At 40.1% G+C, this 16,996-nt stretch overlaps 1 protein-coding gene across 7 annotated transcripts in view; it reads left to right on the top strand.

The window, feature by feature from the left end:
- Window positions 1-16,996, top strand: part of LOC6614508 (neural-cadherin) — a 97,230-nt gene that overhangs the window by 68,959 nt on the left and 11,275 nt on the right. For 5 of the 7 annotated variants that reach the window (XM_032727615.1, XM_032727613.1, XM_032727616.1 and 2 more), the window contains 5 exons: window positions 8,679-8,822; window positions 8,955-9,070; window positions 9,963-10,127; window positions 12,489-12,626; window positions 14,451-15,774. In XM_032727615.1, the coding sequence (XP_032583506.1) occupies window positions 8,679-8,822; window positions 8,955-9,070; window positions 9,963-10,127; window positions 12,489-12,626; window positions 14,451-15,774 (1,887 nt within the window). Of the gene's footprint in view, window positions 1-8,678; window positions 8,823-8,954; window positions 9,071-9,962; window positions 10,128-11,197; window positions 11,360-12,488; window positions 12,627-14,450; window positions 15,775-16,996 lie in introns of all 7 variants that reach the window. The other 2 variants (XM_032727618.1, XM_032727619.1) reach the window with 1 other exon arrangement.

Below are 16,996 nucleotides of genomic sequence, written 5' to 3'. Positions count from 1 at the left end.
AAAATGAGCGTTGTTTTCTATTTATTTCTGAGGCGATAATTAAAACAAATAAAAGTTAATGAAATACAGTTGAAAATGGCAAATGGTCCCCAGGCACACCATAAGTGTAGTCGCGCAACTTGCAGCAAACATAGACGTTAGTGAAATCCCAATTCCTCAGTCCGAACTAATTGGGTCACATAACAAACAAATCCCGACTTAAGCGGTGGAAAAGGTGAATCAGAAATCGTTCTTACAAAGCCAAAGCTCTTTTCCTTTTTCGCACTTTTAATCTGATTACGCAACACTTTTTTCCATCCTGCCTTATCCTGGCAGTGGAATTTCCCGCTTTCCTGCTTTTCATTGTCACTTTTGTTACCATTGTTGTCATTGTCGCTCACGTCAAGCTCAGATTATGCAACTCTGGAATAATCCCTGCTTTTCCTCTGATTTACTTAACATGACGAGTCGGAAAACGAAATAGGAAAGAAAAACAGTACCTGATAATTGAAACAAATGTGTGAATAAAAAACCTGATTTGGGACAGCTTTTATGTTGCGGAAAATTTAATTTGCGATACAAAAGCCTACAATCTAACACCACAAAGAGTGTCTAATGTCAAGTGCAGACTTCCTGATGTTGAACAAAAATGTTTTATGTTATTCATAGGCACATAATGGAAATTCATTTCACTAAAGTGCATTTTATACAAGTTGAGCTGTAATTACACCCAATGTTAAGGTCCTGAATAAGCACAGCCTCGTCTGTACTTAGTTTTTGGCAAGGAATCCCAAGGTAGTAAAATACTAGCTAAGCTCCAACTTATATAAGATGTTGCAAGTAATTGAAATCGTCTGTGGAAATATATTCCAATATGCAAATAAATGGACACAGATTTTAATATCCCTAAAGGGTTGCCAGGCTTAGAATTTATTTATTTAAAGAGAAGAGCTATTATTATCGTAAGCTATTAATTCTATTCTCGCTATTTGATCTGTTACTGAATCCAATTTCCCGTTCTTACATTTGATTGCAGGTAAACTAAACTTCCCATCGCAACTCCTCTATAAAAACCGCACTCAGGTAAGGTTGGTACTTCGTTTGACCGCATCGAGCAGAAACTTTAATTACTTTGACGCTAAAGTTCAGGGAAGTTAACTTTATGTGCAATCCCCTTCAACTTTAAGCTGCTTATAAAGAAAACATGGAATGTAAAGGGAAGTGAAGGAAAGCCGGAAACTTTCATGTGCTAGGGTCAATAAAACACAATGGAAACGAACTACCGATAGTTGCAAGGAATACAGAATTCCTAAAAATATGCATGACTGTTGTGGGCCACACTCGCTCACAAAGATAGCAAGTATATTTGTGTTCTGCCCAAAAGGAAAATATAACACACACAGTAAGGACCAAATTCGGAAAACATTGCGCATACGCCAGGTGGTACAATACCCGATGCTGACACTTTAATTTTTACGCAATACTGAACGGTCAACGGATGGAAATGGAAATCTAAACACAGTTCTACATACATATCTTACATTTCCATTTCCGCGACCAAAACTGCCAATGAAATATATAAACCCAACAAGAGCAAGTGAGCTCAAATATGAAAAACAAATATTTTGGAGCCGACTAACTAGCATTTGAGCTCTATGTACTCCATTGTTTCTGTTACACAAATAATTTCATTGCACATATTTGAAACAAAATAGCAATGGGAATAGGTAGATGAATAGAGAAATATAATATCTATAAATCCGTGTGCCCCAGATAAGCCATGCTTCCGTTGCAAAGGAATTTGGCTTGTCATTGGAATTGTTTGCCATATTCATACGAAATGAATATTCTTCTATATGGGGATTGCATATTTGATTCTGGATTTGAGTGGGAAAACAGTTGACTCACACGAAGAACCCTTATATTGAATACAATTTCGATAGCTCAAATAAAGGTTAAACAGGTGCCATGAATAGCTTTTAAGCTCTTTTGAAGTTCGATTTGTTTGCATTTTTTTGTTTAAGTTATTGGACCCAGCTTTTGGGATAACTGCAACCTTTAATACAATTTTATGCTTAGGTGGCGACCTAACGTAAACCAGAAATTGTAGACGCAACAAACATTGTGTAATACGGCTCCGACCGCAAGGGACATAAACAATATTTATAGTTGGCCGATGTAGATACAGACGAAGCCTTCGTCGCAACAACAATGAATTTGCGACCATAAAAGCCAAAACATTGTTCATTCGCAGCACCAGCTGCTAGTGGAAAGTAACAGTGCCGCACAGACAGGACCAAAGTCTGGAGACGTTTTATGAACACTCCGCACACATCCTGCATCCAACAGCCCACATCCCGCATAGAATATCCTTCATATTCTGTTTCCCCATCGATGGCTTCACCCCTGCCATATTCGATCTCCATTTGAAGCACATTTCAATGGTTTTTATGGCAAGAACATCAATCAAATGGAAAATATTATTGACAAAACATGCGCACGACATTGTTGATGTGATTTTTCGCAAAAAGTGAAGTAAATATAAGCGTGCACTTGAAGAAGGTTGAAGATTATCAAATTGTATGCTGAAAACAGTAGTTATTGCTAAATTTATTTTTTGTATACAGCAAATATTATAGTACAATCACAATAGAAATGAATTTCTTAAAAAATCCAACTACAGATCTAGCTTCAATAACACTAAACTCAATTATTTTTGACGAGTGTATGCATTCAGGACAATGGCAGCGCATTCGGGTCACAGAAATACAGAGAAAACGTCTAGAGTAAAATAAGCAATTTGCGGACGTGCCGCCGCAAAACTAGGCAACAATTTAAATCGTATCGCAGCGAAATAGTTTGATAAATTGCTGCAAAAAATTGATTGATGCCGGGGTCCTGCGTCCTTCGTCCTGCCTTATTTGTGGAAAAATTCCAAGCTACGAAAGCGTCGGCCGTGTCACTCCAGCGACAAGTGTCGATAAGTCACGCGTGACTCTGGTCTCGCATGCCTGGAATGGCATAAATCAATGTAATTAATTTGAGTTTATCAAACGCTGAATGGTCGTCCTTAGCACGGCCAGCCACTCGATGCCTAATGGCCGTTCGAGCAGGATAATTATCTCCATTTGTGTATACAATACCATGCCGTCTGAGATGCTACTGATGTTATTGGTGTCTGTCATTACCGACAGACATTCGCCATTGAGTCTCGAGAGAATGCTGAGGAGCTGCAACATTGGCTTGACAATGAGCCAGGCCAGTAATTTTTATTAATGGGCTTCTAATTTGTTGGCCACTTTTCCCCATTTCGCCCGCTCTAGAGCTGGGTTCATTGTCTGGGCCTCGACAGCCTTTAAAGTATTCATCGTGGCCTGCAACTTAAATTGGTTTATTTCGTCTGGCCGCGTCCACCTGTCGCTTTTGCTTGGCATACTTGATGAAAACTCTGGAATATTCTTGGACAGTTGCCCTGAAAGTTTCGCTCGAGAGATACAATTTAATGCTTCACTGCGATGCGGTGGAAAACTCATTTACCTCGGAAAGAGACTTCCGAATGCGAGGCACGCATTTCGGCCAACTACTCGCTTTTCCGCTCCCGTTTTTGAGGGATAGTGTAGCCAATCATTGAGCATATGCCGTGATAGAGGGAACGGGCTAAAATGCTCGACATGTTTACACCGTTCGATTGGCAAGCTGTGGATGCTATTAAAAGTTTTGCCAAAGTTGCGCACATAATTTAAACTATGACACGAGGGCCGCAACTTTCCGCCGCTGTCCTTTCAGGATGATTAGTCGTCCCTTGGCCCAAAAAGGCAGCAGGTGCACTGGCAAGTTTCCGGTGATATAGCACTTTGTCCACTTGACGTAGTTTAGCGACACTTGAGTGCTGCTGTGCCAAAACACTGGGAATATTAGTTTTAAAGAAGAACAATTTTCAGCTTAAAATAAGAAAAATACCAAAGGAATATGTTACACGTTAACATTAATATGAGTTTTCTAAAAGTAAATAATTTTTTTTAACTTTGCCTTTATGAAAATAACGAGCCTAAGTTCCACATTTCTGACCAAGGAAAAGATTTTCATCTTTAATACGAGCTCTTCCTATACCATTAACATTTTGCCAGAGTGTAAAAAAGTTCTAGCTGATTTTTCTTAAACTCCATTGACAGCTGGCGAAGTTTTCTGGCAGTCAATTTGCGATGTCGAAACTGAGAACGAATCCCGCTCGAGTGGCGACAACTGGCGATTGTGAGTGCCCCATACTGGTCGCCCAAATGGCTAACCCATTTTGGCCATTCATTATGCAAAAGCTGCTACTGTTGTCCGCATAAATTCGCTGGAGACCGAGACCAGCATAAACAAGTCAAGTGCAAGAACAGGGTCACTAGTTTTTGGTCAGAACAGTATTATGGCCATTTGGTAATTGTACAATCGTATGCAGCAGATACAACTGCAATGATAACTGTCCGGAGGCGGGTACCCCATTCTGGCCCCATCTTTGGGCCAACTGTCATCAGCAAAGGGAGAAATGTTTCTTATTCTCACTTTCCTTCTGCTGGCCACAAAAACCGCAACAAGCCCCCAGGAAAACTCGTTTGCCTCTTGTCGCCAGCATCGTTGGGCTGCCCAAAATTTTATTTTGGTCGCCCATTGCTATTTTGTATTCAGTTTTGTGTTTCAATTTCTTAAAGAAAATGTGAAGGGGATTTTTCACGGGACAATTTATCATCCACCTGGGCCCAATATATACACCTCTTATTATTCTTTATCAATTAATGTCCTGCCAAATTTTGGGTTCATAAATTTGCTGTTAGTACGTGACAGCATTTTCTTGTTGACTTTCCGGGTACCGGAGTAGGTGTTCCCTGGCCTTCCCTGTCAATTGATTTTAATGGCTTTTTTGCGGCTGTGCCTGACTGGCATTTAAACTAATTAAAAAGTGCCCACTGGAATCTTTTCGGTGGCGCAAATTAGTCGATAATTGGAAAAAGTGTGAACACACAAAATTCGGTGATGTGCGAAAGAAAAACCTCAATAACCACAAACAGGACAATCATATACACATGACACAGGCAGGCCCACAAATATTCAACTGAACCGCAGAAACATTGTTGAAGACCTCGCATGTGGTGCATTTATATTTATACTTCTTTTTTGAATCCAAGGACGAAGGGCGAACAGCAGGGAACAGCTGCCAGTCAGTGGGGCAGACAGGAAAACTGACAGACAGACCACAATCATATAAAAATCAACAGAAGCGCCAGCAGCCAAGCGACAAAATGCAGTTGAACAAGTTTTTACGAGCTGGGGCTTAAGAATTGCAATAAAATATTTTTGCAACAATTTAGATGCCACAGTTTACCCTTCGGTGGCATTAGCTTCGGACATGAAGTTAGCTTCTCTTTATAGCCTGGCCACATTAAGCGCCATTAATGGTCCATACCACACAAGCGGATGCGGATGGTCAGTGATTTCCTTTTATATCGTACATTGTGTTGCGCTTGCAACGGCGGCGATCATAAAATGAAATGGGCAAGGGAAAACTGCATCGGCCAATTAGTTTTTACCTTAAGTAAGCAAGGAAAGTGGTACAGCGAAAGTGAAATTGAACCTAAAATAGCATTATATTTCAAATATGAGTTTGATTAAAATTGAACTATATCTTTAACCAGCAGGACAACTTAAAGTCCCGATGCTGAGGAGTATTTTTCCCGACTCCTGTAATTGTTTATTTTCTTTTTTTCTTTTTGCTGTTTAATATCGTTAAAATTCATTCAAGTGCGAAACTCGTCGATAAACTTTGCCTCGCCAAAGAAGCACAGAGCGAAAAAATGGAATGGGATGCAAAGAAAAACTGTTAAGAAAAGCTGGGGAAAAATATGGCGTCTTTGATTTTGACATTGTGCCACATCACGTAGTGCATATACATATATAAATATGTTTGGATGGCGGAATGCCTGAACAAGCGAAAATAGCGCATAAATTTATGACACTCGAATTGGAAGGGGGCGTGGCATGTGGCATTTGTGCAGCTAAGCGTGGCAGCTTTTCGGGAGCAAAAAAAAAAAATAGAAGAAATATCCGTATTTATTGAACACTATGTATTCGGTAAAGAGAAAGCGAATGTGACAGATTTTTCTCGAGTTAAATATGTGATAAAGATGACTTTGATTTCGCCACTCGGCTGCAGTTAACGCAAATTGCTTCAATGTCAGCTCGCAGGGCTGCACAAAGGACTCGAGATCCTGGAGAAACAGGAACCCGCAACCACTCCACAGCCCAAAGAGGAATCCCCAGCAGCTGTCCAAACATTGCACACACAATTCACCATCAAATTCGTTGTGTGTCAGTGGGCGAGTGTGTGTCAGAAAGCTGGAAAGCTCAATGGGATATCTTCTATTTGATTTCGAATTGGTATACGGGAGTGCGGTCGGGTTGAAGAATGCAATAAAATTGGTGTTAGATAAATAGATAAAGTATTTCAAGGGCTGGGCTTTGCTTCGTAAACCGATAAAGGCGAAAGGATAAAAGCTTTCCAAATTGGGTTAACTTTTGACTTGGCCCCGGGTGTTTTCTTTATTATAAAACGTTTCACCCCGTACATTATATTTCGCTTATATTGCGCTTTAAATTCCACACATCCCGGCAATGTGCTTAATAAAAACTCATAAAATTTCATTTATCCGAGCACGAAGAACTCAAAGAACTGGATGGCATGCGGAAAAAATCTGCGTCAAAAATATATATGAGGCAACATGAAATTTTTATATGTTAAGCATCAGCAATAAATATATATATTGTGTGTTTGGTATTGTTCCGCGGAAACTCACCTCATCTGCATACAGGTAAATTGATTTTTGGCGTCATAAAGTCAGGCAGAAATTACTGCGATGATTTTATGAAAATCTTTTTAAAATTTGCAGTATTTTTAACAAACTAAAGGGTTGCAGATGTTCTGCGAATAAGACCGCACTTATTAATTATATTAAAGTGTCACAATTGAGGACAATAAAACTCAATTTCGGGTTTCGAAGCAACAATATCCTTTGACTGTCATTATTTTTAATGACGCATCTTGGTTAATTAGCAAAACCAAGCATGGGTATAACAAAAACCCTTTGAGTTTTCAGAACACAAAAATGGGACTACAAAAATTTTCATCTGGCAAATGCAAGGTCTTTGGCTAAAGCATAAATGTTGATAAATAAGCTGGATATTATTTGCATTTAATTCCAGCCTAGCAACAGGATTTTGCCAAGTTTTAATTAAAATGTCGTCACATAGAAAGCAAGCCACAGTCGAGTTGGCAATTAGCAATGTTTTGCAATAAATTTAATTCAAAATTGGTCACAAACATTTGCTAATTTAAGCGCCACGGTGGAATTGCACGCAGGGCAAGGAACTTATCACACATACGCCATGTGAGCCCGGCTGCAATGGGAGTTGTCAACCTGCAGCGCCAGCAAATGTGCATAATTCTTGCACACAGATAGTGCCCAGTCAAGGCAGCTAAATTATAAACCGAAACACAAACAACGCAGGCACAAGAGAAAGTTTTCCTGTGTTGTCCTTCTCAGGATTGCTAAGTAAATTGATAAACAGAAACATTTGTGTCGAGCTCCCATTGAACTGAGAGAAAATATCACATATTTTGATAATTAATTTCATCGAAACAGTCTTAGAAGCACTTGAAAGATAAAATCGGCATATAAAAACAAGTATTTAAATACTGAAATTTAATATTCCTTGTGGAATTAAAATTGAATTTAAATGCTATCCGAAATTTCCACTGTGCAGTTCTCAAGTTCTAAATGGGCTGTTAAGCGGCAAAGTTTGGTCGCATCTGTTGCCATAGATTTGTGTGTACTCTTCAGGTTTTCGTTTGGTCCAATGGTCTTTGCATTTATTTAATTAAAACGCACTGGCTCTGTCCAACATTGTTATTGCTGCAATTATAAATGATATATGTAATTTACTGCCTGCCTGACATCTCTGCTCACTGATATGTCTCATTGTCACTGGCTTTGTTTGTCCATCCCTCCGCCTCCAAATTTCGTACTTCACTCGGAGTTTTCCTTGTTCTATTTACCCGCCCTGGCATATTAAATCACCTGAATACTTGGACTCAAATCGAGCAGAATGAGAGCTCTTTTTGGGGCAATTTGAATTTAATTTGGGTGAATTCGTAGCAATTTCAGCAGCTACAATAAGTGTTGTCTAACATTACCAGAGGTAATAATAGTTAATTATGCGATTGAGTACTCAAGACAAGAGGCTTAAATGAGCTGAATATAAAATTTCGCTCGAATTCATTTGCGACCGCATTACTGCTTACTCAATTCTGTGATCAAATGTAAAATCCATGAATATCAAATAAATTACATCATCGCACATGCAAATAAAAATCGGAAGTTCAAAAGATCCCAGGCTGCTTAGTATGCCAAACGCGTTTGAATCTCCCACGCATAAGAAGCAAGGAAAATAGGGAATATAGCCTTAAATAAAAGACAAACAAATTGTTGGTCGCCCCAATAAGAGGCGTTAAATTGTTGTTCTGTCTGGCAGAGGAAAAGTTTTCCTTATTGTGTCTAGTACGTGATAATTGCGAAGTACCAACCGTTCTTGAGTGTCAAATTGAAAACGAGAAATTTAACCGAGCGAAATGGTGTTTTTTCCGTCCCTTTGCCCCACAATAGTCACCAAATTCATACGCATTGGCATCGCCGATAAAAATGATAACCCGCCCTATTTCGACAAATCGCTGTACGAGGCCGAAGTGGACGAGAACGAGGACATTCAACACACAGTGCTCACTGTAACGGCCAAGGATCACGACGAGTGTAAGTAGAGGGCCCCTCTAGATGCCCAAAAAATGCTCCCAGAAATTCCGCAATTATTATCTTACACACACATTTTTCTCTGTCCCTATTCTCCTTCTTTTCCCGAATTCGTCCTTCGTCCTTCGCCCACAGCCTCACGTATCCGCTATGAAATTACAAGCGGCAACATTGGCGGCGCTTTTGCGGTTAAAAATATGACGGGTGCCATTTATGTAGCTGGCGCTTTAGATTACGAAACTCGACGCCGGGTAAGTAAAAAATAAAAAAAAACAGAAAAAAATGGAAACACAAAAACCGCGCGTTTACAAAAAATGAAAAATGCAAAGTGGGAGCCCGTAGAGGACTCCTCTGTAATCGACAAACGTTCTTTCGCAGCTCAGATATATTTATAACATAAGCGTTGCGGGCTTAGTCAACTGTGAGATTTGTTTATGTCATTGGAAAGCTGAAAATACATAGGGCCAAACAGGGATTACAATATAACATTCCCGAAGTACAATTACTTTTTCTTTAAACTTCAAGGATATATTTTACTTAAAACAGAAAAGATTAAAGAGTCAATTAAAGTCTCCTCGAAGAAAGTGAGAAAAAGTTCCCTAGAAAACCCACAAGAAAACTCCATTTCACTGGCCAACCGAGCATTAAGGCCATTCTAATCTTGACCAACTATAAAATTCATTAAGAAACTCGCTCTCCCTTTGAATTTCAATTTACACGCTTCGCACACCGCGAGGCTACTTAAATATTTAAAAGTTCAAACAAGTTTTGTTACACGAGCTGCGGTCGAAAAGACAAATACCAAAGGCAAGAAAGTGGATGGCCAACCATTAATTGAATTGCAATTCGAACAATTGGCCAAGTGCAAACTCAGTCAGTCATTCATTTTTCGTGTCTTTAATTGAAACGCGGCTAGGGAAACTTTCTCCAACGAAGCATGCAAATATTTCCATTTGTTTGAAGAAAGAAGCTTAATATTAAGTAGAAAATTGATAAAGTAAATATATAAATATATAATTCATAAGAGTTAGGTGCACAGCCATTTAAATCTGAAACACTTGTTAAAAAGATCTAAGGTCACGTCTTAGGTATTGAAATTCCAATCGATGAGTATAAATAATACGTTTTTCTCTGTGCGTTCAGTATGAACTTCGTTTGGCCGCCTCCGATAATTTGAAGGAGAACTACACCACCGTGATTATCCACGTCAAGGATGTTAATGATAATCCCCCCGTTTTTGAGCGACCCACTTATCGCACCCAAATTACCGAAGAGGACGATCGTAATTTGCCCAAACGCGTCTTGCAGGTCAATGAATGAAACAAAATGAATACGAAACTAGCTCACAACTTTTGTTTTGTTCAGTAGAGTTTTTATTCAGCTAGAATTTATTGCATGTGTTGAGTTTTCGTTTTCAAGTTTTTCCCCGCCCCGAAAACTGCCTGATCCACACTTTATTGCACAATAGATATACATAGAATGTTAGAGTGAAGTGCTTTTAGGCAAAACTATTTCCTAGTTCCTAGTATTTATCACTGCCAATATTTATGTTAATTATGTGAAAAGCCTAAAAACCATTTTCACCTTTTTTTTACACAATAAATTGTTGACATGTTAAAGGCATATACTGCTTTGCAATATTAATGAACTCAAATTTGTGTTGGTTCATTTTAAAAGTATTTACAATGGCAAACCAATATATTTTTTAAGTTCAAATGAATGCCACATATTTGAAGCCATTTGCATGTTGTTCCATTCCCCGCTTTTTCGATTGATTTAGGGCCGGTGAAAAAATATGACGAAAAGTAATTGAACAATTAAAAAATGCTGTCCATTTTAAAGTGGACATGGCCTGTAAAATGTGGCATATAAAAACGTATAAAATTTATTTACCGAGTGCGCACACATAAAACATTTAAATTGCGGTTTACAAAAAAAAAGTATGGTAATACTATGGATTTATCATTAGGCGGGCTACGATAAATTATGTTTAAAATTCAAGATGACTTGGAAACGTGTCGATTAACTTGCACACCTTCAAACTGTTATGCACTTTTTAATGCATAATTGAAAAAGTCAATTAATTTATCGCCATTTAATGAGTAGGCAAGCGAGCGCCATTGAATGTGAAAAATGCAAATAAGCCGTCAAGTCAAGAGTGGAAAACCGTTTACAAGATATTCGCTGCATTCATCTTGCCCATTTGTAAATTGAACAGCGAGCTTTCATTTTATTTTAATCAATACTTTTATGTTCTCTTCGTAATTTATGTGCATTTTATATTTATTGTTTAATTTCGTTGTTTTTACCATTTTTTTGTTCTCTTCCCTGCACCAATTTTCCGTTGGCCATATATTTTATTTAATGTTTGCATAAAGTACGAACTGAAATTGGTTGCCTCGGACAGTTTGAATGAAAATCAAACAACAATCGTCATAAATGTGCGCGACGTCAACGATCTACCACCGCAATTCCCGCAGACATCCTATGAGCGAACTCTCGACGAGGGAATGACCAACACGCCCTTTACCATTATGCAGGTCGCTATATTATTTACCATTTCCGAGTCCTGTACATAAAATCATAGCGAACACAAAATATATATCGCATAAGGCAAACAAACAAAGCCGCTCCTCCACCACGTAACAATTAATTTAACCCAACAACCCGAAATCTCATTCAGTCTCATTTGCCATGTAAACTTTGTGTAAACCAGCCATAATAATACGTAAACATTATGAATAATCTCCGCGAGCAAGGTGTAGTATTCGAATTTATTAAAAGCCATTCAGCGGTAATTGTGTAAATTGAAACGAGAATTCCACTGGGCACATTGAGGTGCACCATTAAAGGTGCATAGCCGCCTGGTATTTGAAATGCAAGCAGAACAATTAGTGTGGTGACTTTAACGAAAAATTGATGCTGTTACTAAAATATTCCCTGCGGTCTTTAATAGCATGCGTAAATATGGCGCAAACTTTTCTCATTTTATTTATGGCACATATGTGTTTTCCATTAGCCATTTCTGTTTGCTACCAAAAGCTGCTAATTAAATTCAATATGCTCTTTAAGTATTAATGCCACACATTTGCACGATTAAGCTTGACCCGCTCAGATTTTCTGTTGTGGTTTTACCACGTTTCACTTGCGGCTAGCTGGCGCCCAACTAATTTAATTAAAATGGACATAGTTGGCGCTTAGAGCCAACATAGGGAATTAAAATCAATCAGTCAGCACTTTTCTTTCATTGTTTGTATTTACATTTTACTAACCATACGCAAACAATATTTTAATATTTACCATTGATTTCGTGCTCGCTCACTCACTTCTAACAACAATATTTTTCACTGACCAAACTTAATACCTGAAAGCACTATGCAAACAAATCCTAATCCATTGAAAAGCGGCTAAAAAAAAGTCAGAATGGTAATTAAAGTAAATAAATACCATTGAAAAAAATAAACGCACTTACAAATCACACTCATCTAAACTAACCAAAGCACAAATAGTTTTGTTTTCAAGTAGTTTTTGCATGGCATGTTTATCTTATTTCTGTAGTACTTAATTCGGTCTTTTTGCTTTATTACTTAACGTTTTTCGATTTTTTTAACCACTCTACCGAAAATTAATAATAAATATGTGTATTTATTTGCCGCGCTGGATGAACAGGTTACGGCCACAGATGGCGACAAGGATCGTCCCCAGAACATCGTGTACTTCCTCACGGGCCAGGGCATTGATCCGGATAATCCAGCCAATAGCAAATTCGACATCAACCGCACCACCGGCGAAATATTCGTACTAAAGGTAAGTCATCAGCGAAAACAATGCCGCAGTGCTTGGCTCTTAATTTAAGCATTAACAAATTGCCAATGGCCGATGTGAAAAAATGCTCGCATGCATAATAAATATATAAATAAAATGCGGTATTTAAAAATCCATGTTCGCCAAGGCCGCAGCTGGTCAGAAACGGAAAATAATGGTAAAATTTCGAAATATGCTCTCGCTGATTAAGCCCCATCAATGTGCACTTAAGCCCGCTTCGAATCAATCGCAATCCCCACAAAATGCAAACGTGCGAACCTGTCTACGTGCTCATTATTTCACATTTAAGTTGCAGTTGGGGGGACGAAGGCAGCGAGTCTCATTGCACTATTAAATAAAATGCTTAAATGGATTCCTCGAGGCGAAGGAAGTGACTGATGACCCTGAAGGAATCGCGGATTTTAAAACGAAATAAATAATTCATTTGAAATGAAAATTCACTGAACAATTTACTCAGCGTCCAGGTGCTGCTGCTCTTTAAATGGCCCACTAAAAGCCGCGGCAATTGAAAGAAAATGGAAACTAATTACGAAATCACAATTGAAAATCCCTCGCCAAATGCGAGTTGGAAAATTTCACTTAACTCTAGTGTAGTCCCAAAAACGGCAAAGTCAAATTAAATGAAATTCCCATGCGTCCAGCAAAAAAATAAAATTAAACGAATAACATTCGTGCCGCACAATTCGGCCATTTTAGTCCAAGGACTATCTCCCTCGACGTGAATACAATTTTATAAAAGTGGCGGGAGGAGAACTTGATAAGGGATACCAAACAGCTGCACCGCATTTCTTTTTTTCTGGGGTGCGGGTCGGAATCCACAGGATGTGACACACTCACAACTAATCCCTTAAATTGAATATGTCATAACAATGTTGGCAAATTTGTCATGCAAATTAAAGCGATGACTACGCAGGGGTTATGTGTACATATTTTTCTTTTATTCCGCACTTAAGGGGTATTTTCGGAGAATTTTAGGTTGCTCTGGATTTTAGTCAAACCTAAAAGCGTTGCGATAACCAAACGGAGTTACACCTTAAAGTCTGTAACAAAATAAATGAAAATATGAAAACGTTTCCTTCATCGCATTCTAGTCGGTAACCTTTTGGTGAATGCACTTTTATCTCTTAACCGGTTCCACATAGGCTTTAGCATATTTCTCCAGAGTATCCTTCGGTGTAATCCATCAACACAATTATTTATACACACCGTTTTTTGTTGTTGGCGCCTCGTGCACAAATTTTTTTACGACAAATCCAATGTCAGCGCCATGAAAGACTCCTCTTGTTGTCGGTCCGCTGTGCCTGTCACATGTCGTCGGGGGTTAACGATGGTGGAGGTTTAAGGGGTTGTGGTCTGCGATTTGCTAACAAGGGTTTGGGGCAATATCCAAGGGTTGCCTGCAGCCAACAGATACAAAGTACTGATTAAAATCGCTTGCGCATTTTATTATTTGCATACGTATGTGGGGATAGGATGGGCATTGTGGGGACTTAGGGTGGGATCCAGGTGGGACCAAAACCCATCACTCAGGCTGCTCTGAATGCATATCAAAGTCACAATCAACATCAGGGACAGGTACAGGCTTCCCATCCCTTTTTTGCGGCTTCCCCAACATTGTGTAAAGGGATAATTTCATGGGTTAAGGATGGTGTAACTCTTAACCCACAACAATGTTATGCTCGCCCCGCCCGATGTTAATCGGTCTGGCGTTTATGACAGCTAAAATTACGCAAAGCCCCCTGCGTATTTTAACCCATAACAGCGCTTTACACTTTAACTCACACTTTTATTTCGATGCCTTTATAGCCTCTGGATCGCGATCAACCCAATGGACGCCCCCAGTGGCGTTTCACTGTATTCGCCCAGGACGAGGGCGGCGAAGGACTCGTGGGATATGCGGATGTCCAGGTCAATCTGAAGGACATCAACGATAATGCCCCCATTTTCCCACAGGGCGTATACTTTGGCAACGTGACTGAGAACGGAACCGCCGGCATGGTTGTGATGACCATGACAGCCGTGGACTACGACGATCCCAATGAGGGTTCCAATGCGCGACTGGTGTACTCCATCGAAAAGAACGTGATTGAGGAGGAGACGGGCTCCCCCATTTTCGAAATCGAACCCGATACGGGTGTGATAAAGACCGCCGTTTGCTGTCTGGATCGCGAGAGAACTCCGGATTATTCTATACAAGTCGTGGCGATGGATGGCGGGGGGTTAAAGGGGACGGGGACGGCCTCTATACGAGTTAAGGATATCAACGATATGCCGCCGCAGTTTACGAAGGACGAATGGTTTACGGAAGTGGACGAAACGGATGGTACGGCCTTGCCGGAAATGCCCATTTTAACCGTGACCGTACACGATGAAGACGAGACGAACAAGTTCCAGTACAAAGTTATCGACAACAGTGGCTATGGCGCCGATAAGTTCACCATGGTGCGGAATAACGACGGTACTGGTTCGCTCAAAATCGTACAGCCCCTGGACTACGAGGATCAGCTGCAGAGCAATGGCTTCCGTTTCCGCATCCAAGTGAACGATAAGGGCGAGGACAACGACAATGACAAATACCACGTGGCCTACTCCTGGGTTGTAGTCAAGCTGAGGGACATCAACGACAATAAACCGCATTTCGAACGAGCCAATGTTGAGGTGTCTGTATTCGAGGACACGAAAGTTGGCACCGAACTCGAGAAGTTCAAGGCAACCGATCCGGATCAGGGTGGCAAGAGTAAGGTGTCCTATTCCATCGATCGATCTTCGGACCGTCAGCGCCAGTTTGCCATTAACCAGAATGGTTCAGTTACCATTCAACGTTCCCTGGACCGCGAAGTAGTTCCTCGTCACCAAGTTAAGATCCTGGCCATCGACGATGGTTCTCCGCCGAAAACCGCCACTGCCACTCTAACAGTCATCGTGCAGGATATCAACGACAATGCTCCCAAGTTCCTCAAAGATTACAGACCGGTTCTGCCCGAGCATGTTCCTCCACGTAAAGTGGTTGAAATCCTGGCCACCGATGATGACGATCGCTCCAAGAGCAATGGACCGCCATTCCAGTTCCGTTTGGACCCCAGTGCTGATGACATCATCCGTGCTTCCTTCAAGGTGGAACAGGATCAAAGTGAGTATTTCTTATATTTCCAATTGTTTAAAACAAATCTTGACTCGGCAGTTTAGCTTTTACTATGTCAGTTGAGTTATTTAAAACTCTGAAATAATATAAGTTCTTTTAGAAATGCATAAACACACATTAAGTGTTTATAGAAGTTTGTATAACTCAAATAATAAATTCATTCAAATTTATTTGCTCTTTAGCCGAAGTATTATTTTGCTTCTATCTGACTTTCAAATTGCAACCAATTACATGTAAATTGCGACACATAATCAACATGAAAAGGTGGTGGTAGGGATCTGAAAATGGTTACAGACCAAAACTTTCCCAGCCTCAATAAAAAAGTTAGCCAAATATTTGGGTCAAAGCTTAAACAATGCCCCAGCGTAACGCTCTTAGTTATTTTTGTATTTTTTGTGTGTGCTCCTGCCTGTATTGAATTTTTCTTGCCAAGTATTGAGCGGAACGGAAAGGGGTTGTGGCCGGTGTCACTGAAGGCTAACAATAGCATACAAATGCAATTACCTCGCAGAGGAAGTTCGAAATGAATAGCCAGGAATCTTTGGCCATAGAACGGAAACCGTAAACCGCATCGCTCATGAAAATTTAAATAATATAAGCAAGGCAAACGCAGAAGATTCGCCCACCTGGGCGCCAAATAAAATGGCAAATGCACAAGTTTTCAATGAAATTACACCATGCAGAGTCTGCCGTAAAATCCAAACTCAATATGTATGCATCGCAGCTCCCTTCGCAAAGCCAAGAAGTGAAGAGAAAAAAGTGGCCCAGCATTCACAATTTGTGAGGGTGGCAATCCAATTCTGAAGCCTCAGCTGGGAAGTGGAAAGGGCAGGCAAGTTTGGGGCTTTCGTGGAGTCCGGACAACTACGGTTCTGTGACTTTATGCAAACGTTGGTTGCCGGGGGAGCAGAAGGCTTTTCCAGACTCCTATTTGCATACAATTTGCCTAAAAACACACCGTGGAGTGTCTTTAAAAATACATTTCAACTGTGCGTTCTCCGCCGGTTCTCCTGGGGTTTTTCCCCTCCGGGGCAATAGTTTCCTTTCCTCCGGACGTCCAGACCTAACACTTGTTGGCTCAAAGGCGTAATTACAACAAATGGGCTATTGCACAAGTTGCATCTGCAATCAGGTGGAAGGGAAAACGTGCTGGCTAAAAAGAGCTTAGTTTTTGGGTTGGTTAGTTGTCAGAGATCATGCTAACTGGCAA

This window comes from Drosophila sechellia, chromosome 2L (genome assembly GCF_004382195.2).
Source record: "Drosophila sechellia strain sech25 chromosome 2L, ASM438219v1, whole genome shotgun sequence".
Taxonomy (NCBI): domain Eukaryota; kingdom Metazoa; phylum Arthropoda; class Insecta; order Diptera; family Drosophilidae; genus Drosophila; species Drosophila sechellia.
This window is presented reverse-complemented; position numbering and strand designations above follow the sequence as displayed.